Source organism: Salvia splendens, chromosome 6 (assembly GCF_004379255.2).
Source record: "Salvia splendens isolate huo1 chromosome 6, SspV2, whole genome shotgun sequence".
Taxonomy (NCBI): domain Eukaryota; kingdom Viridiplantae; phylum Streptophyta; class Magnoliopsida; order Lamiales; family Lamiaceae; genus Salvia; species Salvia splendens.
This window is the reverse complement of record NC_056037.1, coordinates 828,260-853,494: the sequence shown is the minus strand read 5'-3', so window position 1 is coordinate 853,494 and position 25,235 is coordinate 828,260. Positions and strand designations below refer to the sequence as shown.

General features: G+C 37.8%; 4 protein-coding genes and 1 non-coding gene across 12 annotated transcripts; 3 read left to right on the top strand and 2 right to left on the bottom strand.

Moving 5' to 3' along the window:
* Window positions 1-1,876: 1,876 nt before the first annotated feature.
* On the bottom strand, window positions 1,877-7,218 carry LOC121808381 (zinc finger CCCH domain-containing protein 55-like). Of its 5 annotated transcripts, none has more exons than XM_042208838.1 (6): window positions 7,129-7,218; window positions 6,660-6,716; window positions 6,413-6,515; window positions 4,888-5,274; window positions 2,350-4,525; window positions 1,877-2,149 (listed from the first exon to the last, which is right to left on the bottom strand). In XM_042208838.1, the coding sequence occupies exons 4-6, from the start codon at window positions 5,214-5,216 to the stop codon at window positions 2,114-2,116; spliced, it is 2,541 nt and encodes an 846-aa protein (XP_042064772.1). In that variant the 5' UTR covers window positions 5,217-5,274; window positions 6,413-6,515; window positions 6,660-6,716; window positions 7,129-7,218; the 3' UTR covers window positions 1,877-2,113. The 5 variants fall into 5 exon arrangements, with proteins under 5 accessions (XP_042064772.1, XP_042064773.1, XP_042064771.1 ...); XM_042208839.1 differs by having other exon boundaries at window positions 6,413-6,509; XM_042208837.1 differs by lacking the exon at window positions 6,413-6,515.
* A 919-nt stretch (window positions 7,219-8,137) lies between these two features.
* On the bottom strand, window positions 8,138-12,881 carry LOC121808238 (carbamoyl-phosphate synthase large chain, chloroplastic-like). Of its 2 annotated transcripts, none has more exons than XM_042208629.1 (4): window positions 12,644-12,881; window positions 11,196-12,575; window positions 10,400-11,092; window positions 8,138-9,867 (listed from the first exon to the last, which is right to left on the bottom strand). In XM_042208629.1, the coding sequence occupies exons 2-4, from the start codon at window positions 12,534-12,536 to the stop codon at window positions 8,320-8,322; spliced, it is 3,582 nt and encodes a 1,193-aa protein (XP_042064563.1). In that variant the 5' UTR covers window positions 12,537-12,575; window positions 12,644-12,881; the 3' UTR covers window positions 8,138-8,319. The 2 variants fall into 2 exon arrangements, with proteins under 2 accessions (XP_042064563.1, XP_042064564.1); XM_042208630.1 differs by having other exon boundaries at window positions 11,196-12,539.
* Window positions 12,882-14,207: 1,326 nt separating this feature from the next.
* Window positions 14,208-18,363, top strand: LOC121809457 (vacuolar protein sorting-associated protein 45 homolog). The gene is made up of 13 exons (XM_042210092.1): window positions 14,208-14,491; window positions 14,956-15,157; window positions 15,352-15,431; window positions 15,550-15,777; window positions 15,874-15,999; window positions 16,091-16,171; window positions 16,260-16,401; window positions 16,523-16,701; window positions 16,986-17,141; window positions 17,374-17,481; window positions 17,570-17,691; window positions 17,888-18,019; window positions 18,093-18,363. The coding sequence occupies exons 1-13, from the start codon at window positions 14,402-14,404 to the stop codon at window positions 18,151-18,153; spliced, it is 1,707 nt and encodes a 568-aa protein (XP_042066026.1). The 5' UTR covers window positions 14,208-14,401; the 3' UTR covers window positions 18,154-18,363.
* A 772-nt stretch (window positions 18,364-19,135) lies between these two features.
* LOC121808630 (protein LAZ1 homolog 1-like) lies at window positions 19,136-23,199 on the top strand. Of its 3 annotated transcripts, none has more exons than XM_042209210.1 (9): window positions 19,138-19,328; window positions 19,632-19,916; window positions 20,081-20,137; window positions 20,668-20,776; window positions 21,359-21,543; window positions 21,624-21,712; window positions 21,808-22,063; window positions 22,173-22,418; window positions 22,523-23,199. In XM_042209210.1, the coding sequence occupies exons 2-9, from the start codon at window positions 19,701-19,703 to the stop codon at window positions 22,808-22,810; spliced, it is 1,446 nt and encodes a 481-aa protein (XP_042065144.1). In that variant the 5' UTR covers window positions 19,138-19,328; window positions 19,632-19,700; the 3' UTR covers window positions 22,811-23,199. The 3 variants fall into 3 exon arrangements, with proteins under 3 accessions (XP_042065146.1, XP_042065144.1, XP_042065145.1); XM_042209211.1 differs by having other exon boundaries at window positions 19,584-19,916; XM_042209212.1 differs by having other exon boundaries at window positions 19,136-19,916; window positions 21,808-22,030.
* A 1,848-nt stretch (window positions 23,200-25,047) lies between these two features.
* Window positions 25,048-25,138, top strand: LOC121810163. The gene has a single exon (XR_006052420.1). It is a non-coding gene; the product is annotated as a small nucleolar RNA Z221/R21b (small nucleolar RNA).
* The last annotated feature ends 97 nt before the right edge of the window (window positions 25,139-25,235 follow it).

Below are 25,235 nucleotides of genomic sequence, written 5' to 3'. Positions count from 1 at the left end.
TTTCATCAAATTTTAATTTTGTATACGTTTTAAAATCTACTTATAAATTATATACTATTAAACTATTAATTTATTTAGATTTTGTTATTAATCAAGATTCTAGCGTTGTTTAGTTTTATGGCTTACTTGCTTATGTAGCACTATCGGACGCCAATATTATTCCTAAACCCTATAATCTTTGATATATTTTTAGTTTAACGACATCGTTTTGGTCTAGTTAGATATTTTGACATGCCACATCAGACCAAGAGGCATCGTTTTGGACATTTCAGCATGTCATCTTGAATTCAACTTGAGGGAAATTCAATTTTATAGGAAATTGACTACACATTAAAATTTATGAATATTTCACCATATTCAAAGTTGGTGATAAAAGATCTTATAAACCCATAACTTTTGTACTTTTTTGGCTATTAGTCCAATTTGTAAATTTCAAGTGCTTCGAATTCAAATTAGAAGCTAATTTACTTAGGCATGTGTGCAAATGCATAACCAATTTAATTGGCTAGAAACGCTAGTCTTTCAATTCAATTTAACCTATTCATTAATTTAGTGAAACAGTAGTGTTTCAGTATCTAATTTAATTTACAGTAAACTGTCGTGTCTCAATTAAATTCAGCATGACCCATTTTAAAGCTTATTTAAGGGACATCCAAATTGCAAAATACCATAACCTAAGTTAACAAAAAAATGTCTTCTACTTCAGTGACACTATTATTTGCCACAACATGCTTTACTTTCATTTCGATCGCACTGACGCTCGACATCCCTGACGTAGGTGATGGCAGCTTAATCCCGGGACTTCCCATCCCAAGGTTAGGTGATGGCAATTTAATCCCTGGACTACCCATTCCAGGACTAAATTTGCCCGGCATCCCATGCCTAAACTCGGTGACAGGTGTGTCAGTGTGCATCAAAGATTTGATATCATCCGTTTTGAGCATCCAGTTGCGGCCCATCAGCACAGCATGTTGTGATTCAGTATTAAAAGTTGAAGATAGTTGTTGGCCAAAAGTTTTTCCTACCAACCCGTTGATTCCAGTTGTGATAGAGAGCATTTGCCAGTGGAGTCAAGCTCATCCGTTCCCGTTCTCGACCTCGGCCCCCCCACCGCCGGAACCATCAGCATAGTGGTTGTGTCGATGTAGTCGATGGTTGTTTTAATATTGTCGTTGTGATATGTTGCAATAGGCTAAGGATTCGTCCCTTTCATCGTTAAAAAAAACATTATTAATTGGAATATTAGTATTTCACATGTTCACAAGTTTTTTTGAAATAAGTTTTTGGAAATGAAATTGTTTAGTTTTGTATAATATCCTAATTTCTCATGTTCACAAGTTCAATTTGAAAGTATGTCTAATTTGATTTAGGAGAAACGGTCATGTTTCAATTCAATACAACTTTGGCTCATTTAAAGCTTATTTAAGTGACATCCAAATGCAAAATACCATAGCCTAACTAAACAAAAAAAAATGTCTCCAGTATGGTAAAATTATTATTCACCACATTATGCTTCTCTTCCGTTTTAATCACAATTGCGTTGGACATCCCTAACCTACCCGGCGTGGGATGGTGATGTCAATATTTTGCCGCGACTGTCTAAACTCGTGACGGGTATAGGAGAGTGTGCATCAAAGATTTGACATCATCAGTTTTGAGCATCAAGTCGCAACCCATCAGTTCAGCATGCTTACTTACATGGCATTGTCAGGAGCCAACGACATCACATCATAGGCAGCAAAACAACAACATTTTATATCAAATTAAATTATTTTATTTGTTGAATTAGGATATATAATAATAATAATAATAATTAAAAAAAAGGAATGAGATGGGAGAGAGAATGAAAATCAAGAAACAAGATGGAAGGGATAAATAAGTTCAAGAAAGGCTGTGCAGTTCCAATACACACCCAAAAAAGTTTTAATAAAAAAAATAATTATAGTCCTAACTAACTATGCTAAATGTAACACAAATGCAATACACAACTGTATAATCGAACACTTCATCACAATCTAAGGTCTATAAAAAGAAGAGGGAGAAAAGAAAAGGAAGTGATTCAAGAATTTAAGGTCCATAAATAGAAAAGGGAGAATAAAAAAAAAGGAGTGATTCAAGAATCTGTCTTTTGACAACGGTCCACATAAGCCTGCAGAGAGGGAGAACACAAGTTTGTGTGTTAGCACAAGGAATCAAAACTACTGCTTCACCACATCAGAAAATCCAATAAAATTGACTACAGATTTTGATGATAAATGAGGGATTTGGAGGCTGAGATCACAAACTGAAAGTAGCAATTCAGTCATAGGAAAAGAAAAATGTTAAGCAAAAGCACAGAGTTTACTTTACCTGTACAAGTTTGGTGATTTTGGGTTCGGAAAATGAGAGATACTGCTCAACTTTCTCTTGCGTCTTTGGAACGTGGTCGGTTTGAATAGAGCTTGTTATTTTGTCAACCACCTTTTTCACGATAGTTTTGTGAACGTCTCTGCTCATCCGGCCTTCCTTCCATTTAGGCTTCAGTTTGTCCTTCACAAACTCTACCAGAGAATTTTTAAACAGACGCATCCCTTTATCATCCTTGTTAGCGGTACTTTCATCGACTTTCCCATGGCTATCCAAAGTTTCAGATTGCTTGCCGTCTTGAACTCCTTTACTTTGCTCCCCTGTGCCCACTTTCACTTCATCACATTCTGGATTTTCTCGTGCTGTCTCTTGCGGCTTATGTGGCCTTCCGGGATGATCTATTTCTGAGTTATTTGCCGAAGGTACTTGATTGCCTTCATGCTCATTACTATTTCTACCATTCTCCACAGAACTGATTGGATCATGAGAAACTGTAACTGGATTGAGTTGTAGATTGGCTGTGCCGTCAAGTGGAACGTGGCCGGATGCATTAGATGTAGAAAGCACCATCCCTGTAGAATTGGAGACTTCTTCGACTGGAGGTTTTGTAGAATGTTGATTCTCAAATTTTTGATTCAGGACAGGAGCAACGTGCTGAAGAGCAGCAGATAGAAGAGTGTTTGCATATTGAGCAGACTGCTCGCTGGTTAAATTTGGAAAAGGCAATAAGGTGCTCGTCTCTGTCATCCCAGCCATTTGGATAGCGTTTTGAAGTTTCTGAGAGAGATTCAAATTAGCAACCTGGTGCATCTCAGCCCCATTCAAGGCTGGCATCTCTTTGCAAACGGCTTCCTTTGGAATAGATGAATACCCAGCAGGAAGTACACTTTCGCCATTTTGATGCGAGTTTTGCGCAGAGATAAAAGCTGGAACGGTGGCATTTCTGGAGTCTTTCACCTCATTGATAATGTCAGAATGGAATGAACTTACTACGTTGTTTTCTACTACTCCAAGGTTCTGATGTTGAATATGTAAAACTGGAGGAACATTCTGCTGCCAGGCATTCGAGGGAAACATTTGCTCTACCTGCAATTTGTTCGTACCATCTAGATTTTGCAACTGCAAATCATGAAACGCGAGGACATCCTGTTTGGCCATAATATTTTCCTCTATAACAGATTCAGTAGTACCTACATCTCCATCATAACTAGGCGCTGAAATATTCGTGTGTTGTGGAATTCCCCAATTTATATTCTCATTTCCCAAACCGTGGCTCATTCTATTGTCAAGAGTGCTGTCTGTAACAGTAACAGCAGAACTATTCCTACCTATATCATCTGAGATTCCACCTACATCATCCCATGGTTCCCATCTAGGGCCATCCCTCTTGTTAACCTTGTCGTGTGAGTGACGGTCATTGTCGCGTGAGCCACGGTCATTGTCACGTGAGCCACGGTCATTTTCGCGTGAACTACGGTCACTGTTGACTTTACCCAGCCTGCCCTCTAGACGATTAAAATTTGGATCCTCGTGAGAGAATTTGCAATTATCCCGATCACAATTCCCTGCTAGAAAATACTTGCAAGGTGGGTTCCTATTTCTGTAAGTCGAGGAGGAAAGTTTAGTACCTTCAACAGAAGTTTCATCGTGGTGAGAAAATTTGCAAGCGTCTCCCCACCTACACCTGCCTTTGACAAAGTTTCTGCACGGTACTGCACTTCTACTTTTATGTTGGAACTGCTCATCCTCTCCATGATAAGGATCAGAAACATCACCCCTTAATTCAATCCGAGGACCTCTGCTGTAAGACTGTTTAGATTCATTTCCGTGATCTGCCCTATTTCTCCGACTCTCTGATGTGTCCCCTCCCCCAAGGCCGCCATCCCTGTGACTGGTGTTTTTTGGATGGAAATGTTTGCTAAAACCATCTCTTCTGCCCCTTCCTGAAGCAAAATCGCCTTCAGTTGCCATCTCAGGTAGAATTCTCCTGTCACTCCATCCAGAAGCTTGATGTTTGTAATCTCCTAAAGGGCTACGACTTCTTGTCCAACCCCTTGCTTCACTGTCACTTCTGCTTCTGCTCCTTACGCTCACTCTTTCCCTTTCCCTGCCCCTACTCCTGCTCCTACTGCGACACCTGCCTCTACTCCTGCTTCTGCTCCTACTTCTTCCTGGGTACCTACAATAATAAGACAACAACCAAGCATGCACATTCAAAAAGATTGCATCACAATCCCGACATTTCATATTTCGTTTCAGAACATCTTAAAATAACTCCACTCCACCATATGCCACCTTATGACTAAAGGTAAAAGCTATTTTGTTATATACACAACAAAACACTGTTTAAGCACTCAGTAACATTACAGCTTAAATTGCTGCAGTGAAAGATTATTTAGACTTACTGATAAACTGAGAGAAACTAGAAGAGGGGGAGGGATATTAGAAAACAACAGTCCACATGTCGTAATCTTATTATGTGATGCCAAAAAAGGTCAACGATACAATTATAGCCTAGATTTACAGATACTACTGGTGTACCTGCGAGAATGGCTTCGGTCATCTTCAGGATATTGGTTGTATTTGAACTCAGGAGACATGTCCTGATAATAACTATTTTCACCGCCTATTCCCTTTTCTTCATATGCGCTCTCTCTACCTTTGGGATAGCTGTCATTCATCCAAGCAACTGGGTCTTCATGAATTGATTCCATAGACGGGTGACCAGAATGATACCTGAACTTCGGCACTCCGTGGGATCCAGATGCAGGAAACTCATGATTATGTTCACTATCATGACTGGGATACGTAAAAGGTTTTGTTACAGCTTCCTCGCTCCACAATGATTTGCGTTTTCTGCGCTCACCCATTAAAGAACTCTTGCTACAAAAGCTTGCCGTATATTTGTTTCAGCTCATGCAGCTGGATCTGTACAAAGAAAGCAATATAGCTAAACTCATCATTCTTGCACCATTTCAGGTTTACCAAATGTTTTCTTCTTGAAAAATTTACTCTACCATGTTCTCAAATAAGAAGCACAATTAATGAAACATTCTTCACAAACGTAAGACTTCTGCATTAAAAAAAATGAAATGTGCTGGTCCCTGAGCATGAACTATGATAAGCATAGACTGATTACCAATCAAATTTTGTTAAACAGTAGTAGACATCATTATGCTGCTCCTAGGCAATGCAAGCCAATTCATTCATGCAAGAAATTTATTTTTCTCTCTTTTCTTCGTGCGCGCCAGTGCACACAGGGAAGGGTGGACTATACTTCACAGAACTACACTGAGCTCCTTCCATTCATGTCCTATACATGTTGATTTTCTAAATATATCCTAGAGGTTAACCATTTCCAGCAAAGATCAAAGCTTCCAGTTGATTACAGTTCGCCTATGGAGTACCTTATCGAACTCAACACTGTGCCTACACTATCCATACTTTGTTGATGGTGCATACTCCTGAGTAATCAGAGCATACAGTATCTAGAACTGGCCCAGCCGCTCAGATGAAAAGAGGCTAACTTTTCACTTACGTACTATGGTCAAGTGGAAATATAGACTGGATAGCATTCCAATTATACGATGTCAATCTCAAATGCTCATCTGAAACATGGCGGTTATCTTAGTTAAACAATCATACCGAAGTTATACACTTGGATATTTCCTTATCCTGTAGACGCGCACATGCACTTTGTTGTTAGCTCTGTTAAATTAGTGAACCATTTAAGCAACAGATAGGCATACACAATAAATGGCTTCTCCAGAAGCTTCAAATGATAGTAAACAGCCAAGAAATACCATAAAGAGAAGAAATACGAAATGAGAAAAACCACCCGAATTTTAGCTCTAAGTAACATTCACAGTCAATCCGCAAATGCTATGCACCATCAATGACAGAAACACTAGTCCGAAACTCTCGTTTTGGGTAAACGATACATTAAGCAAAAATATGCTGCAAAAAGTAAGCCCAAAAGTATTGGAAAGTGAATACTCAATTAAAGAACCAATCTTCTACTTGTGGAAGAAAACAAATGCAGAAAAAACAAATCAAACAACTATACCAAATTATTCAATATATGCAGCAATTCACCAAACAGATAATCCCCAACAAACAACTCAATTAATTCCAAATCTGGCTCAAAGTTCACAGCTTTTCAGCTACACCTTCAAAACACCAAGCACTCGTGAGCTCAATTTGCAGGAAAACTCAAAATAAAAAAAGGTTCGAGCTAAACACAGAAATCAAATAACCGAAAACTAATTGAGCAAAAGCACAACCAAAAAAAGAAGAGGACGGCCAAATTAAACCTTTGAATCGAATCCCCAAACCCTCGTGACCAAGCTAGAGAGAGAAAGGGTGCGGGCCTGAGATTTACAGAGAGAATTGACTCAGTGAAAGTCGTTTGGTCGCAGGTTTTATGCGAATTTAGTAGAAAACTGTAAATTAGTAATAAAAAAAGAACCAAACTTCAAACAAAAGGTAAATTTCTAATTGAATCTAATCAAATAAATAGCCTTTGAAATGTGTACATTTGTTCTAACTAAATTAAATCAAATTAGGATTTAATAATCTTTAAATATAGTTTATAGATCCCTACTTATGTCTATTGATGGTAACTTATAATCTAATTATGGTGTATGCACAATTCTTAGTCATGGACAATTATCTACCCATATATATTTAGGTCTCGTTTGGTAATTGAGTTGGGATTTACCATATTATCAAATAATAAGAGTCAAAGAAAGCAAATCAAGATTTGGATCGGCCAGAACTCACCGGTAGAAGATTGAATAGGTTGTGCAAGAGATTTTTCTTGAATTTGCGGCGATATGCAGAAGATTTCTCTTAATTGTTGCGGCGATTGTGTGCCAATGTGCCCTATGTGTAAAATCCCGCTCTTTTATTTGTGGATAATTTGGTAATTAATTATTATTTTTGGGTAAAATTGTCCATTCACAATTTAAACATAAATGAAAATCTCTATATACCAAACAAGAAAGTAAATTTTGCAAATTGATCTAACATACCGAATACTAACTCATGATAATTTAATCATCTAAACCTAATAATTTAACATGATTCTTAACTGTTTAAGTAATCTCAATTCTCAATTACATACCAAACAAATCCAATATAAGTTAGTATTTAGTTTTGTGTAAATAAACTAACATAAGTAGATATTTTGTGTATTATATCAATAAAATAAATATTTAAGTTCAATGGATATATTAGTTTGTATTTAAATATGAAAGGTGAAAATTTTGAAAGCAATATATCATAATTTGACACGCATACCAAATATCAGGTTCATTAGGATAAAACAATAATTTTAATACTCCCTAGTATATAGATTTTTTTATAGTGATTTATTATAATCATATTTTATAATATAAAAAAAATAATAAATAAAAATGGACTTATATGTCTTATATTCCACATATTTTTCTGATATCCAATAGGCTACTTACTTTTTTTACATTCATATTCAAATCGGAAGATTAATGACTTGACTAAATTTTATGCAGTAGTTAACATAAATTGTATGAGTTGTTTACGCAAATGTCTCATATTCCTACGTAACTCGAATACGGGTCAATCGACTTTTTAGTTTATATTTTCAGTATAAATTCAAAATTATTTTAACCTCTCAAAGAGCAACATACTATCACTGCATCGTTCCATCTAAAAAATAAAACAAAATAATAGCTAAAATAGCAACATACTACCACTCCATCGTTCCATCTCAAAATTAAAACAAAATTATATGATAGCTCAAACAGCAATATACTATCACTGCATCGTTCCATCTCAAAAATAAAACAAAACCATAAATATATTTGTTCCAACTTCCACAAAACGAGGCTAACTCAAAATGTGAATACACAGCACAGCAAGATTGCTCTTGTTTGTTCATCACAAGCACAAAAACAAACCTCAAAAAATGTACCAACTTACAGTCTCTCAAATTTAGGCAGTTGATGCCGATTGCAACGTTTTGCTGCTCTCTGTATCTCTCTCCTCAATGAAGTAATCCTGAAGAGCCGTCATTTTAATCTTGTTCGATCTCAAGCTCTTGATCGCCGCAGCAGTAGCCAAGGCGCCGGCCACCGTTGTTATCACCGGAATCTTGTATGCCAGCGCCATCCTCCGGAGCTTCAGGCCGTCGATCTGGTCAAGCTGGTCGCCCGAGCTCGTCACCACCATCATCTGAATCTGCCCGTTGGCGATCATGTCAGCGGCATGAGGCCGCCCTTCATGCATCTTCAGCACACGCTCGACGGGGACGCCTCCTAGCTCGAGGACTTGAGCAGTCCCGGATGTCGCCACGATCTTGAAACCCAGGCTTGTGAAGGCTACGGCAATGGGGCCGAGATGGGGCTTGGTCAAGTCGTTCACGCTGAGGAATAGCGTCCCCGATAGCGGTGGCTTCTGCCCTGCGGCTATCAGCGCCTTTGCGAAGGCGATGGAGGATCCATAGTGGATGCCCATGACCTCGCCCGTGCTCCGCATCTCCGGGCCGAGGATGACATCGGCGCCTTGGAACTTCTCAAATGGGAGGACGGCTTCTTTTACAGATATATGTCTTGGGATGATCTCATCTGTGAAATGCAGGTCTTGAAGAGACTTGCCAGACATAACCAGTGCTGCGTACTTAGCTAGTGGGTGACCGATCGCCTTCGACACAAATGGGACGGTCCTTGAGGCTCGAGGGTTCGCCTCAAGCAAGAAGACATCTCCGGAAGTTGTGATTGCATATTGACAGTTCATAAGTCCACAAACATTCAAGCTCTTAGCTAATTTTGTAGTCCAAGACCTTATTGTCTCCAAGCTCGAAGACGACACTGTTTGTGTGGGAAGCATGCATGCTGAATCACCCGAATGGACACCGGCTTGCTCAATGTGCTCCATTATCCCACCAATCACAACATTACCATATGAATCAGCAAGCGCATCAATATCAATCTCGATAGCATCAGATAAGTACTTGTCAACCAAAACGGGACGGTCGGGATCCACCTTAACTGCAGTTTCGAGATAAGTAATGAGCTTCTCGTCACTGTAAACAATCTCCATTGCACGGCCTCCCAGAACATATGATGGTCTGACTACAACAGGGTAACCAACCTCCGCTGCAATAGCAAGAGCATCTTCCTCGCTCCTTGCAATTCCTCCTTGCGGCTGCTCAATCTTTAATTCTATTAGGATTGCGTTGAATCTCTTCCTATCCTCAGCCGCATCAATAGAATCAGGCGATGTGCCCCAGATGCGAACATTTCCAGAACCACTTCTGCATTTGGGCTTGTGCTCATCTATGTATTGCTGAATAGGAAGAGACAGTTTCAGCGGAGTTTGCCCACCAAACTGCACAATAATGCCATCAGGCCTTTCCAAGTCAATGATGTTGATAACATCTTCCACTGTGAGAGGTTCAAAGTAAAGCCGATCACTGGTGTCATAATCAGTTGACACTGTTTCAGGGTTGGAATTCATCATGATTGTTTCAAAGCCTGCGTCCTGAAAGATAAAGAAAAGAAGATATAAGCATGGACAATCAAATTGATGAAACTGAAATCAATTTAAGTTCCCCATTTGCTTATTCTTGCACTAACTGAATCAGATCCCATTCGGCAAATCAACAAATTCCTCTACCCAACTAATCAAAGACAAAGCTCTTATATAATTTTAGTATCAATAAAATTGATTTGCTAGTTGCTACTACATACGGGCAGTGAGTATATAAATCATACGAAATGGCACTATGGAATGACTTATATTTTCATCTTGGCCTATAATCTCAAAATAAACCATATTACAAGCTATAGTCAGATAGTCAGTGATATTTTCATCCAAGTCCTACAATGACCTATCACATGTAACATCCAAAATTGGAGTAGGAAGGATCAATCGGCAAATATAATTTCTAATCAGTAGCATATTATATTAACTGTTGCACATTTGCTAATCCATTTAGAAGATTTCTTGTATTGTAGTTGGGGAACTAAATTGCAAATGAGAGAACACAAAAGGAAATTAAACAATGACCAACCTGAAGGGCAAATGAAGTATGGCAGCAGCAGTAATCAAATTCAATTCCCTGGCCAATTCGATTTGGTCCCCCACCAAGGATCAAAACTTTTTTCTTGTTGGTAGGAGCTGATTCACATTCAGTTTCATATGAAGAATACATGTAAGGGGTATCAGCCTCGAACTCTGCTGCACATGTATCAACTCTTTTGTAAGCTGGTTTGACACCTAAAGACAACCTCTTTGATCGAACTTCATTCTCAGTGGACTTCGTAGCAAAAGCTATCTGAACATCACTGAAACCTCTCCTCTTCACTTCCCATAAATCATCCTTGGTCAATTCTGACAAACTCCGTGCTAACAGATATTGCTCCACATCCACAAGTTCTTTAAGCTGAGTGAGGAACCATGTGTCTATAAGACTCAACACATGGATGCCCTCCACTGTCATTCCTCGCTTCATGGCAGCATATATGGAATAAATACGATCGGGACTGGGTACCCTCAGGCTGTATTTTAGTTGTTCCCAGTCCCAGTCAAGTTCCTTGACCTTTCCACAACCCCATCCAGAGTAGCCACATTCTAGCGAGCGCACTGCTTTCTGAAAAGATTCCTGAAATGTCCGACCTACAGCCATGGATTCACCAACGGACTTCATTTGGGTGGTCAAAATAGGCTCAGAGCCAGGGAACTTCTCAAATGCAAACCTAGGTATCTGCATTCAAATATACAGAGTATATGAACATGTTTTGTGTTACAACACATCAAACTAAGAGCAACAAGATAGAGATAAATAAAAAGGGGAAAATGAATATTACCTTGGTTACAACATAATCTATAGAAGGTTCAAAACTTGCTGGTGTCTTCCTAGTGATGTCATTAGGAATCTGATCCAATGAATAACCAACTGACAATTTGGCAGCCATTTTGGCAATTGGGAAGCCAGTTGCTTTAGAGGCCAACGCAGATGATCTTGAAACTCTAGGGTTCATCTCGATTATCATCACTTCTCCATCTTTGGGATTAACAGCAAACTGAACATTTGAACCACCGCATTCAACTCCAATTTCCCTGATAATCGCAATAGAGTAATCCCTAAGACGTTGGTACTCCCTGTCCGTCAAGGTCTGTGCGGGGGCAACAGTGATGGAATCCCCTGTGTGAACCCCCATTGGGTCGATATTCTCAATTGAGCAAATAATCACCACATTGTCTGCCAAATCTCTCATAACCTCAAGCTCATACTCTTTCCATCCCAACAGCGACTTCTCCACCAAAACTTGTGTTGTCACGCTAGCCGCCAGGCCCGACTTACAAATAGCTTCAAACTCCTCCCTGTTATATGCAATTCCGCCTCCCGTCCCACCCAATGTGAACGCAGGCCGGATAATCAAAGGAAACTCCCCAATCCAGTTAGCAATCTCAAAACACTCCTCCAACGTTGTCCCAATCCCTGAAGGAGGTGTCTTGAGCCCAATATTCTTCATCGCCTGCTTGAACAGCTCTCTATCCTCAGCCTTCTTGATTGCATCAAGCTTCGCTCCAATCAGCTCCACTCCATACTTCTCAAGAGCACCACTCTCCGCCAATGCAACAGCAAGATTAAGCGCTGTTTGGCCCCCCATCGTGGGCAGCAGAGCATCCGGCCTCTCCTTCTCAAGCACTTGCTCCACCAACTCAGGTGTCATCGGCTCGATGTAAGTCCTATCCGCCAGGTCCGGATCAGTCATTATTGTAGCAGGATTTGAATTAATCAAGATCACCTCATACCCCTCCTCTTTAAGCGCCTTGCAAGCCTGCGTCCCCGAATAATCAAACTCGCAAGCTTGCCCTATCACAATCGGCCCCGCACCTAGGATCAAAATCTTCTTAATGTCGGTCCTTTTACCAATTTTTCCAGCACTAAACCCCTCTACATTCGATAAATCACCACTACTCTTACCACCACCACCACCACCACCACCACGCTCATTCTCACACTTCACACTATTCAACACTGACAGCCGAGTCGACAAGTATAAATTACTCAAATCCCTCCCCGATGCTACTCCCAATTGCCGCGAAACGCGCGGAAACCGCCTTTTTCCGGCGGATAAGTAACGACTGGATTGAGTGGACTCACATAGCACATTACCGCAGCTGTGCAGAGACTGACTCATCTCCTGTCAAACACCCTTATTCAATTTAGAAGCAGAATCCTGCATAAAAATTCATTCAGATAACAGGAAACCAGCAGCAATCATACAGATGCAACAGTGGGAAATACCTCGCTGACGGCGGCAGAGTGAGAGGTGAATGATTGGCGTTACTTTGTCACTGCTAGAGAGTGTGTGATGGTGCTGAAATAGAGAGGGAGGTGTGTTTGCATTTATGGTGAGGCTAGGGTTTACAGAGGAGGATTTGCCGGCGTTTTCTCCATTTGTAGTAAATAAATTAATGCGGTGAAGAAGGCGACAAATAAAAAAGATTTAATCATATAAAACTGGGTATATATTTTCGTTTGTCATCGAAATAGAGATTTTCGAAGTTTATCCAACCTTTTCTATGTGAAGTTTATTATAGTACTACAGTGTGTATTTCGGTTAAGTATGCCATCATCACATAGATACGAATCACATAGTCGTTTTAACAACTTTAGGTTTTGTAAATTCCATTGTATTTTTACCTCTTTGTATTATGTAAGTACAGTTTAGATAAAGTTGGGGACAAATAAAAGAGTTATCGGCATAGTGGTATGACAATTCTTTCTAACGGATGAGTTTTGTATTCCTTCTGTTTATAATATATGTCAGTTTGTTCCATAAAAGATGTTACATTTTATTTTTTTAGGAAAGCTCTCTCTCGTATTTATGGGACGGAAGGAGTACTGATCATAATTTTAGAAACACCAACGAGAAGGGGAGTAAGAGGTGAACCAATGTTTATCATGAAATGCAATTGATCACTATTATGTCTACGGTCTTAATTATTTGGGAGTAATTTACTGTGACTAGTTTTTTTTTTGTTCATTGCTCCTAGTATATGTATTAGTGTTTATATTTACGGTTAATTTTATGAATTCTTAAAAATTGCTTTAATTAGCATCTATAGCTCGTACTCATATTAATTGTTTAATGTTTATTCTATTTTTAAAGCACGTAACTCTGGACTTTGAATGTTAATTTAAGTTAAAAATTATTTAGCCATAAAAAGAGATCAAACTCGCCAATCTTCCGAAAGTTTGAGATTAAATTTGTTGACATTTCAAAATATGACACTTGATTTTTCAGGAAAAAAGATTTTTGCATTTTCTTATTTTCTTATAAAATATAATTATTTTGTTAAATAATTAAAAAAAACACATATAGTATTTTTAGAAAAGAGAAAAAACTAAGAAAAATATTTTATTAAATAATAAAAAATGTATAAGACATGAGATGCCCCATCTTTTTAAATATGATTGTTCAATTCATGGAAAAATAAATTATAAAATTGATTAATTAGAGGAAAAATATTCGATTGTGATATGCTACGTCAATTAACCTTATAATTAATTGTTTATATATATTTTGTGAGGGAATTAATTAAGAAAAGAAATGCAGTAGAAAAATAGAGAGAAATTCAAAAATTTCTTATTTTGAAAAATTCGCTGTGCCACCCTAAATTTTGAAAGGCGAACGGATTTAATTCCAAATTTCAAAGATGAAAGAATATGATCTCTTCATGAAGTTTCTCAAAATTTTTAAATAGAAAACATAGACATATATTCCGTCTATCTCAATTATTTGAATGGTAGTATTATGGATTATCCCTTATAAACCGTTTTACTCTATAAAATTTTATTTTTATTCTAAATAAAAGACCGCCGTCCGACCTACCAGCTGAACAAACGACGTCGTACTGGATCCCCTTCACCTGAATCTCTATTGACTGACTCTCTCTCCCAATTCCGTTTAATCCTACCATTCTTAAACCCCAATTCGTAAAGATTTGTGAATCAAACTGATCAGATCGACAATCCAACTGGATCTTTCGAAAAGGGAAAATGGTGCTGATTGCGGTTGTGCGAGATTACATCAATCGAATGCTACATGACATTTCCGGCATGAAAGTTCTCATCCTCGACTCTCAAACGGTGATTTTCGCTTTTCGCTTTTCGCATGCTCTCTTGCTTCTTTATATCGTTGAAATTTCGGTCTCGATTCGGCAGTTTATGTAATTTTTCTGTTATGGTTCTTAATTGATCGTTGAGCGTCTTTGTTCTGAGGCAATTGGGGTTAGAATTGAAACTTGGAATTTTAGTGGTATGCATTTTCATGATTCGTATTGGAAATTTGGATCACTAAACTGTACCTGAAATATGGATAAACGAGCTCAATTTGTTTGGCTCTATAGTATTAATTACAACTACGTTGAACAATGGAGTGAAATTAGGGAAGGTCAAGTGAACTGATCACATGCTCTGTTATCAGAATTCAAGATGCTAGTTAGCTTTTTGGTTGATGATTCGATGTGCCAACGTATATTTCAGAAACGGAACAAAGTTCAGAGTGTCTGATCGTCCACTTATTTAAGTTGAATATTGAAAATTGGCTGCAGGTTAGCGTTGTGAGTGTTGTATATTCACAGTCAGAGCTGCTTCAGAAAGAAGTGTTTCTTGTGGAACTTGTGGATTCCATTTCAATGTCAAAAGAACCCATGACACACCTGAAAGCTGTCTATTTTCTCCGTCCAACATCTGAGAATGTAGTTCTTGTGAGACGTCAGCTGAATCATCCTCGGTTTGGAGAGTACCACCTATGTGAGTATCATTTTATCTAGACCACGCATTAGTCATCGCGGAAAAGTAGGATATGGTTTGTTAATTTGCTTGTCAGAATTTCATTCAGATTTTACTTCAGAAGCTGCTTATGAATAGTTGGTGGTATCTTAATTTAGTGGAATGTGTTGTGGATGAGTGACTGAAGTCCCTAATGCCTGGTCATATTGTTACAGTTTTCTCCAATATGTTAAAAGACACTCAGCTGCACAATATGGCAGATGCAGATGAGCCTGAAGTAGTTCAACAAGTGCAGGTACTTCAAATTTTGTAGAAGTGCCTCTTCACTGCCAAGGAAACTGACATTTTTTATTACCCTATTGGTTTGCTTCATGTAGATGAAAATTGGCCTTTGTCTATTCTTTGGTATGCAGGAGTTCTATGCTGACTTTGTTGCACTTGATTCCCATCATTTCTCCTTAAATATTTCATCAAACCATATGTATATGCTTCCAGCCGTGGTGGATCCATCAGGTTTACAGCACTTTTGTGATCAAGCTATTGATGGGATTGCTGCCATCTTCCTGGCTCTAAAACGTAGACCTGTTATTCGTTATTCACAGACGTCTGATATAGCCAAAAGGATAGCACAAGAAGCGCTGGTGAGTTAAATTCCTACAGTGAACCTAGCATGCTTACTGGATGCTTTAGGAAGATACTACAGAACTGATTTGGGGTTAATTTTTTTGTTTCTGCAGAAGCTGATGTATCAGCAGGAGAGTGGTCTCTTTGATTTTCGGCGTTCAGAGGTTTCTCCGTTGTTGCTTATTCTCGATAGGCGAGATGACCCAGTGACTCCTCTTCTCAATCAATGGACATATCAGGTCATTGGCTCCTAAAAAAAGTTATTGATGTGGTATTACATACTAATATTCTTTCTGAATATGGCAATTTATTAGCTATTGTTATATGTAGGCCATGGTTCATGAATTGATAGGCATTCAAGACAATAAAGTAGATCTCAGAAACATTGGCAAGGCATCAAAGGACCACAAGGTTGTTTTCAGTATAACGTGGCTTTCTGCTTTGTCATTTCCAATGCATGAGGAAGTTTGTAACTTCAATTTATTTTTCACGCTCTCAGGAGGTTGTACTGTCTTCCGAGCAAGATCCCTTTTTCAAAGCCAACATGCATGAGAATTTCGGAGATATTGGGATGAATATCAAAAAGTTGGTGGATGATTTCCAGCAAATTGAAAAAAGTAATCAGAATATCCAGACAATAGGTTCGTCTTCAGTCATACGTCTTTATCAGACAGACACTCTATGATATTTTTCTTCTTTCTGTATCTGTTCATATGTCCTTGATGGAAATCTCAAACATGATGACATTTAATAATTTTGCAGAGGACATGGCTAAATTTGTTGACAACTACCCAGAATACAAAAAAATGCATGGCAATGTTTCCAAGCATGTGACATTGGTAACCGAAATGAGTAGGATTGTTGAAGAGCGGAAACTAATGTTAGTCTCACAAACCGAACAAGATTTAGCCTGTAATGGTGGGCAAGGGGCAGCGTTTGAGGTACAATGGTGCTTTTTCAAGTATTGAGTATAGATTTTCTTCCAATTATTTTCCCATTGGTCCTGATATTTTAGATGATTGTTACAATAGCTCTTATAGTGCATCTCAATTTCAGCAGTACATAGTATTTAATGAAAGGACATAACCTTAGGTCACTAAGCATGCCTGATATCTGCATTAAGATGCTGGAGATGCCATCCCTTGGATATCGTTGGATTTCATATAATCTGTTCCAATTTAAAAAGTGTCTATGTAACTGTCTTATACTGTGTGCTCCTATGCAGGCTGTTACAAACCTGTTAAACAACGAAAATATCTCAGATATTGACCGACTGCGCTTAGTCATGCTGTATGCTTTGCGGTATGAGAAAGAGAGCCCCGTCCAGCTGATGCAGTTATTCAATAAATTGGCATCTCAATCTCCAAAGTATAAACCAGGGGTATGTCTTTTTAAAACCGACCTGGAATTGGGTTCACATTTCTAACCGATTATCTACTCAATTTATTGGACTATTAGTCTCCCTGTGCGGGGATGGTATTCTGGACTTTGTAATACTGAAGTTGTCGATACGGGAGTACATTAATTGATTTTTGATGAATAGATTTTGTACTTTGCCAACGGGTTCTTTGATAGTTTACAAGATGTATAACATTTGCTATCTTGTTTGACAGCTTGTGCAATTCCTACTGAAGCAAGCTGGTGTTGATAGGCGAACTGGGGATCTTTATGGGAACAGAGATCTGCTCAATTATGCTCTTAACATGGCTCGCGGACTCAAAGTATGTCCACAAACTCACATCTAACTTTGCTTAATTAAAAAAAAAGTATCTCACTAGGTTTTGAAAATAAATCGTCTCTCTTTCTCAGGGAGTGGAGAATGTATACACTCAGCATCAGCCCCTGCTATCTCAGACGATGGAGAGCATTACTAAAGGGCGTTTGAGAGATGTGGACTACCCTTACATCGGAAACCATTTCCAACAAGCTAGGTACAGTCTTTGAAGTGTTCCCTCCCTTTAGAGCTAGTCAGGCGCGAGAAACTGCAATCAGCCACAATTGAACATATAGTTAGTTCTCTTTACAAAATGACATTGTTAGTAGGAGAGTATTCAACTAGTTTGTGTCTGCATAATTGGATTTATAGTGTTCAGCTGTAGATCATCTTCGAATATATTTCTTTGACAGGCCTCAGGATGTCATAATTTTCATTGTGGGCGGAACTACTTATGAGGAGGCCCGCATGGTTTCCCTCCAAAACGCTACAAATTCTGGAATTCGTTTCATCCTCGGTGGTTCAGCAATCCTCAATTCAAAGAGGTATGTTTGACTTTATTTGATTCAAAAGTTTCCCAATTCAAGGACTGCCTAAATCACTGCGACTGCTATATAGGTTTCTGAGGGACCTCGAGGAAGCACAGAGAATCATTCGGACAAGCACAAATGTGATATGAAACGCAACATGATGCCTCACACGAGGGAAAATTTTGGCTTGACATAGAGATTTGATTTCTAAAAATACCTGAGTTCGATGAAGATATCAACCTTGCTATCTGGATGGGTTTAGATTAGAGCAATTTTTGTTGTTCTGTACAACGTTGGTTATGTATTGTTTGTAATTGTACAACTATTTTATTCTTGTTTATACAACAAATCTTTAGGAATTCATTTGCAGTGAAACATTTGTGAAGTTGCATAGTGTTATGTATACATAGAATAGATAATCAGATTAAGGCTGCACTTTTATAAAATGTCTATGAAGTTTGCACATTTGAAAGTTGAAATGCTTTTGCTGTTTGCACTTAGTAAATTTTTTCAAACAAAATTACCCCCAGTCCACTAAATGTCTTTCTCCCCTTATGTATTTCATTTTATTTAATTCTATATTAGTAATTTTCATTTTAATAAATTCATATATTTTTATAATTAATTTACTGGATTGTAGTTTTATTGATGAATTAATTTACTATATATTTTTTATCTATTGATTTTATTTAATTTACTATTGTATATTTTTATTTTAATAAATTCATAGTAATTCTTACTTTAGTATTTTTTTTTAACAAATTCATGTATCATTATAATCAGTTAACTTTGATATACTAGTAAACAATTAGTAAACTACATTTTCCTCCAAATAAATATAGTAGTCTATTTCTTTTTCCAGGTTTACAAATAAATTAAGTCATAGTAGTATTTATTTTTAGAATGTCCCAGATTAAATAACTTATTTTATAATTTATTAAAAAGTAAAAATTCATTAAACACAATTTTCTCTACTTAATTCACTAAATATAACTTTTTTCTACTTAATTTAGTAGTAATAATTTTAAATCTGTGGAAATATAGCCACATCTCAACAGCGTACAGAGAATCTCGCCACGTATTTAGACTGTGAGATACTTGTGTGCCGCGACGGTGACACTAACACGATTCCTGAGTTCCCAACCGCCGAAGCAAAGGTCGATAGAGACGCGCTCGCTCTCTCAAAGACACGCATTCACACACGCTCGAACTGAGACTTTTTTATCTGAACCGAATCTCGATAGTCAGTCCACTTGACTATCGCTCCGAAAATCGGGAGGAAGCAAAACTTAGTTGATTTTGGGGAAGAGTATTTTCGCCATCGGTAAGAGGTTTAGCTCCGGCCTGAAAAAGCACTTTATACCTTGTTTTGATTGTGCTTGGTAAATTTGATGAACTTGTGTTGCTAGGGATTTGCTCGGATTTTTTAAACGATATTTTTAGGCGAATGAATTATTGTTTGGTGAACTGAATGCTGCACGGATTATTTTTGTAATTTTTCTTTAATGTTTGATAGTTGTTTACTAGAATTGATTATATTTCATTCAATATTTGATTGCACATAAGCTATTTGTGATAGGCGAATGGCGAATGTGATGTGATCTGGTGGAATGGGGTTGTTTATCAGGATTTTAGGTTCTCGTTGACGGAGCTCGATTTGCATTAATATGCTGAGAAGCTTGGATGATCTGCTGCAATGCGGTGGAAAGGGGTTTTAGTATCGTTACTATGTCTTGCCTCTTCGGGTGAATCAACAGACTTGATTTCTAGATTTTCTTCTATAGCTTTGGGTACTGAGACGTCTTCCCTGTACAAATGGACGGTTGCCAGTGCGGGGATATTCGTGGCTGTGGCTCTTCTTCTGTCTACATTTCTTATCTTTGAGCATTTAGCTGCGTACAATAAGCCTGAGGTTCGTTATAGGTTTTGCCTTTTGATATTTGTTCTAGCTTCATAGTTGATTGTCTATCTTTGGGTAGACCCGTTATCTTTATCATTTACTCCATTTATCAATGCTATATGGAGTAGTTCTGATTGATTTCTGCAGTTTTAACAAGAATGTCTTTATATGTTCAGGAGCAAAAATTTTTGGTTGGCCTGATTCTGATGGTTCCTGTTTATGCAGTGGAATCGGTAAAGATAGCTTATCACAACTTATGTTTCCTATTCCTCTCAATGTGAGAGCATCACTGCATTCAAGAGATGAGAGTTGAACAAAACCATATAGTACTCCAGTAAATAACATGTTGGAGGAATTGTTTCCATGATTTGTTTTTTTTGTGATGTTTCTGTTTAGTGCATTATACACTTATGCTAAGTTATGACAAGGAACTGGGTTTTGTTTCATGTATGTTGAAATAACTTCATCAAGTCGATATGCGATTTTGTTCACTCTGCTTGGTGTTAGTTATTAGGGAGGGTGTATCTCAATATGATTGCTTTTGTACGGTAATACAATCGTAGAGATCATACAGTTATTTTGTTGGACATAAGATTAAGATGTTTAAGTATTTGACTCCTTAGGTGCACTTCACCGTAATTTCATTATCAATAATCTATGCTCTATAGTCTATATGTTCGCATTTTTCTGGATTTATTTTCTCTAATTAGGATGGCGCAAAGTTTTTATTTTATAAATGATGTCCTTGCTTTTTTGTGAACAGTTCTTGTCGTTATTGAATGAAGATGCTGCTTTTAACTGTGAAGTTATCCGGGATTGTTATGAAGCTTTTGCCTTGTATTGCTTTGAGAGATATCTCATAGCCTGCTTAGGTATGTCCTCTGGTGCAAAACTTGTATTGTAAACATATCATTATGTAATGCTAACATTATATTGAGTTACAAATCATACCTTCTTTTGTGGCCCTTCTTTTGGCATTCTAAAAGTTGTGTTCCAAAATGTTATCTGTTCAGTTAGTGAATAAATCACTTGTACACTAAAGATGTAAAAGGTTCGAATCCCTCGATGCAGTTGTGCTTAAATAACTCATTGTCTCATTCTAATGAATGGCTTCTATAGCAATGAACAATGTTATCTCAACATTTAGATCTTTCATTAATCATTAACTTAGATTATCCTTGGGTCTTTCTAGTCCTCGGGTCTTCAAAACTAGAAAGAGTGTTAAAAGTGGAATGTTGAGTAAATGAGATTCTTGTTTTTTTATTGATTAACATTTTAGATATTTAAGATTTGATTGTTTGATGCTTATCTTTGTGCAGCATGATACTAGTATGTTATTATATAGGCAAAACAGTAATTATTTTGTGTTGATCACATTATTAGTTATTCTTTACATTTTTTTCTTTTCAAGAATAAAAGATGTACTAAGTTGATGGGCATATCAAATCCTGCAGGTGGGGAGGAAAGTACCATTGAATTTATGGAAAACCAGAACTGGATCACTTCTAGTCTACCTATTATAGATGAAACTTATGCTTATGGTGTTGTCGAGCACCCTTTTCCATTGAATTGTTGTCTGAGGGATTGGAAACTAGGCTCCGAGTTCTATCAAGGCGTGAAAATTGGCATCGTCCAATATGTATGCATGCTATTTTTCATTAAACAAAATTTAATGTTATGTATATGTATTGACTGCAATCTGAATGCCTATATCTGTAGATGCTACTGAAGCTGATATGTGCCTTACTAGCAATGCTCTTTCAGTCTTTGGGTGTATATGGAGATGGAAAGTTTGAATGGGGTTATGCGTAAGTTTTTGCTTTGAGGCTCTTTAGTGTACCATTTTGGTGTGTATTTACCCAAGATAGTTTTTTTTGCTAATCAATTTATAATCTGCTTGCAGTTATCCATATTTGGCAGTTGTTCTCAACTTCAGCCAGACTTGGGCCTTGTATTGCCTTGTGCAATTCTATTCTGTTACCAAGAATAAGTTGGCACCTATTAAACCTTTGGCTAAGTTTCTGACATTTAAGTCAATTGTGTTCTTGACATGGTGGCAAGGTGTTGCCGTAGCTTTTCTTTTCTCTTTTGGAGCTCTGCAAGGGTCACTAGCACTGGTTCTGAAGGCACGTATACAAGACTATATTATCTGTATTGAGGTGTGGGAAGTATTTCATAAGCAACCTTCCAATTTAGATAATAAAGATTCTAGACAATGCTGAATTTTACTATCCTTATCCTCAAATTTCCAATATACTTGTTATTCAGATGGGCATTGCTGCTGTGGTACATCTGTATGTGTTTCCTGCTGTACCTTACAAACGTGGAGAGAGATGTGTAAAAAATGTAGCTGTGCTGACAGATTATGCATCATTAGGAACTCCACCAGATCCAGAGGAGGTTCGAGATAGTGAACGATCAACTCGAGTTCGCTTTTCTCGGCAAGAAGACAGAGTGCAAACTCCAAAGCTCCATCAGAGTGTTCGTGATGTGGTCATTGGTAGTGGTGAAATTGTGAGATCATCATACTTGCTTCTCTATTTACTCAATTAATGCACTGCATGAGCTTTTCTTTTGGCCATCACCATAAATAACTGTTAATTTGATATTTTTTCTAGATTGTCGATGACATGAAGTTCACAGTATCACACGTTGTAGAACCGGTTGAAAGAGGACTTGCAAAGATCAACAAAACTTTTCATAAGATATCCGAAAATGTGAAACGGTATGATGAGGAGCGTAAGAAGTCGAAAGATGATACCCATCTCGTCCCTCTGATCTCAGGAAAAGAATTCTCGGACGTGCATGACAACCTTCCTGAAGGCAGTTTGAGTGACAGCGGTGTTTCGGATGGGAAGAGGCCTCGGTACAAATTTAGAAGTTCGTCTTGGTTGAAACACAGATAACATATTTTTATCACAGGTGACTATCTCTAACTGCACTTGCACATTATGAATTTACCCTCTTGACGACTTTCTTTAGTTCAAGTGGGCAGTTTGAGTATCTACTTCTTAGGTTAGGCGTGACGATGCAGGAAAATACATCTTGTAAATCTGAGTAACCTTTTAGGTTTCTAACCGCGACGAGACATTGTTTTTATGGTGTCCGGTCGCATTGTTTCGTAGGAATACAAACTGGCACTTTGCAGAGTTGAACTTTCCTTTACTGGAATAGTTTGTAATTCATCAATTGAAGGATATTCATGTAACAAACATCATATGTAATATCTGATGCAGTTCTATGATCAGTTCTGCAAATGTTTGGTCCTCAATCAAATGTGTTTCTTGATCTTGTAGATGCTTGCTTGAATCATAAATGTGAATTTATATGGAAGCAGCATAGTGAAATCATCTTCTTTGTGGTACTAATGTGTTTTGAACTATTCAACTTTTAACCTATTTAACTGTGTAAGAATTGATAGACCCAACGATAGATGTGAATTTTAAATGGTTAATTAAGTGTTGAGATTAAGATGATCGCTTATTTTTTGATTAAAACAGAAATTCGTAATATTGAGCATTAGAAATTATCAAACATAATATTCTACTATCTATTAAAATCACAATACAATAGTAGTGGTAATATATCTAGAAAAAAAACCATAAAATTAGTACTATTACTTTCTTAGAGCATCTCCAATGGCGGCGAGCTGGCCGGTCCGGCGAAAAAATCGGCGACCCGACGCCGATTTTCCGGCGCTGGCCGATCCGCTCGCCGGTCGGCTGGCCGCCATTGCAGGCTCCCAATCGGCGAGCGATCGGCCAATTCAATTTTTTTTTAATTTTGGGGTAGCCGGGTCGAACAACGACCTCAACGTACTCAACTCGTCGCCCCTTTTCAACGAGCAGTGCCAGAGCGTCGGTCCGGCCATTAGCTTTATCGCCAACAAGGACGTGGAGCGCGCATTTGGTGTGCTCCAGTCTCGATGGGCGGCAATTAGGGGTCCAACGCGTTTGTGGCATGTCGACTGCATTGCTGATATAATGTACGCCTGTATTAGCTTGCACAACATGATTGTCGAAGATGAAGGTGTACAACTGACTAGTTGGGCCAATGACGATGCTAATGAAGCTGGCTCAAGCCACGGCGTTGCCGCCCCCAACGTACGAAGAGGGTACCTCACGATGAAGTCGGCCGCCTCAAGGCACATGCCGACATACACCAAGTGGATGCTCATATTCGACTCCAAAAGGATTTAATTGAAGAGTTGTGGGCACAGAGGACTGCACGTAGTTAGATTTTTTTTAATTAATGTAATTTTTTAATTAATGTACTTTTTTTAATTTAAATATTATTATTGAATTTTCTCGTATTTGTGTCGTAAATTTAATTCTGTATTTTGTGTGATTGTTAATTATTTATTTTTTATAGTTTTGTTTATTGTGGCTAGCCTATTGCTTGTCCAGCTGTTTATCCGGCAGGAGGAGTTCGTGGCTAGCCTATAGGCCAGCTTAAAACCATTGGAGATGCTCTCCTTATCAAGTAGCCAAAGGGTAAGCCGTAATTCAACATAATGATTAGGGTTTTGAATATTTTTCCTTTTATAAATGAGGAGCCTACTCTCTTAATTCCGCTGAATGCATCTGCTTAGGGGTGGGTCGATACGATATATCGTATCGAAAACGTTGTATCGTATATCGTATCGAAAATATCGATATGAAAGAATTTCATATCGTTATCGTATCGAAAGTTTCGATATATCGAACTTTCGATATGGAGGATATCTATATCGTTATCGTATCGATATTTCGATATATCGTACCGAAATTCGATATATCGTACCGAAATTCGATATATCGAAAATATCGATATATATCGTATATTCGATATAAAACGATATATCGAAAATATCAATATATATCTTATATTCGATATAAAACGATATATCGCGATATAAGGAAATTCATATCGTTATCGTATCGAAAACTTACCATACGGTATCGTTTCGTATCGAAAATTACGATATATCGAAAATCCGATAATTTTTCGATATTTTTCAATACGATACGAGTGAATAGTGATATATCATTTTTTCGATATTTTTCCCCAGCCCTACATCTGCTATACTCTCTTGTTTTTGCTCTGTTTCTTTTGACTCTGAAATTAGGCCGTTTTTGAAACTTGAAATCAGTTTGATTTCGAAGGGCGGTGATGAGAATGTAGATAATGTCATGCACCACTCCGACGATCTTCGTGTGACGACAACATCTCATACCCAAACAATTTCTGACCCCTTATCTCTATTCCATTTTATTTTTCCAAATGTTATCTCAATTTGTAATATTTTTTCCAAAATACTTATTTTATCATAGATTTGTTTGATGGGATCTT

Bases quoted from the DNA above. Each gene is read 5' to 3' on its own strand.
- LOC121808381 (XM_042208838.1), bottom strand. From the start codon at position 5,216: ATGGGTGAGCGCAGAAAACGCAAATCATTGTGGAGCGAGGAAGCTGTA. The intron at 4,526-4,887 runs GTACACCAGTAG...TTATTATTGTAG, and splicing joins GACCGAAGCCATTCTCGCAG to GTACCCAGGAAGAAGTAGGA. The intron at 2,150-2,349 runs GTAAAGTAAACT...CCCTCTCTGCAG, and splicing joins AAATCACCAAACTTGTACAG to GCTTATGTGGACCGTTGTCA.
- LOC121809457 (XM_042210092.1), top strand. From the start codon at position 14,402: ATGGTGCTGATTGCGGTTGTGCGAGATTACATCAATCGAATGCTACAT. The intron at 16,702-16,985 runs GTACAATGGTGC...GCTCCTATGCAG, and splicing joins GGCAAGGGGCAGCGTTTGAG to GCTGTTACAAACCTGTTAAA. The intron at 18,020-18,092 runs GTATGTTTGACT...ACTGCTATATAG, and splicing joins GCAATCCTCAATTCAAAGAG to GTTTCTGAGGGACCTCGAGG.
- LOC121808238 (XM_042208629.1), bottom strand. From the start codon at position 12,536: ATGAGTCAGTCTCTGCACAGCTGCGGTAATGTGCTATGTGAGTCCACT. The intron at 11,093-11,195 runs GTAATATTCATT...ATTTGAATGCAG, and splicing joins TAGATTATGTTGTAACCAAG to ATACCTAGGTTTGCATTTGA. The intron at 9,868-10,399 runs GTTGGTCATTGT...TTTATCTTTCAG, and splicing joins ATACTTCATTTGCCCTTCAG to GACGCAGGCTTTGAAACAAT.
- LOC121808630 (XM_042209210.1), top strand. From the start codon at position 19,701: ATGCGGTGGAAAGGGGTTTTAGTATCGTTACTATGTCTTGCCTCTTCG. The intron at 21,713-21,807 runs GTAAGTTTTTGC...ATCTGCTTGCAG, and splicing joins AAGTTTGAATGGGGTTATGC to TTATCCATATTTGGCAGTTG. The intron at 22,064-22,172 runs GTGTGGGAAGTA...CTTGTTATTCAG, and splicing joins ACTATATTATCTGTATTGAG to ATGGGCATTGCTGCTGTGGT.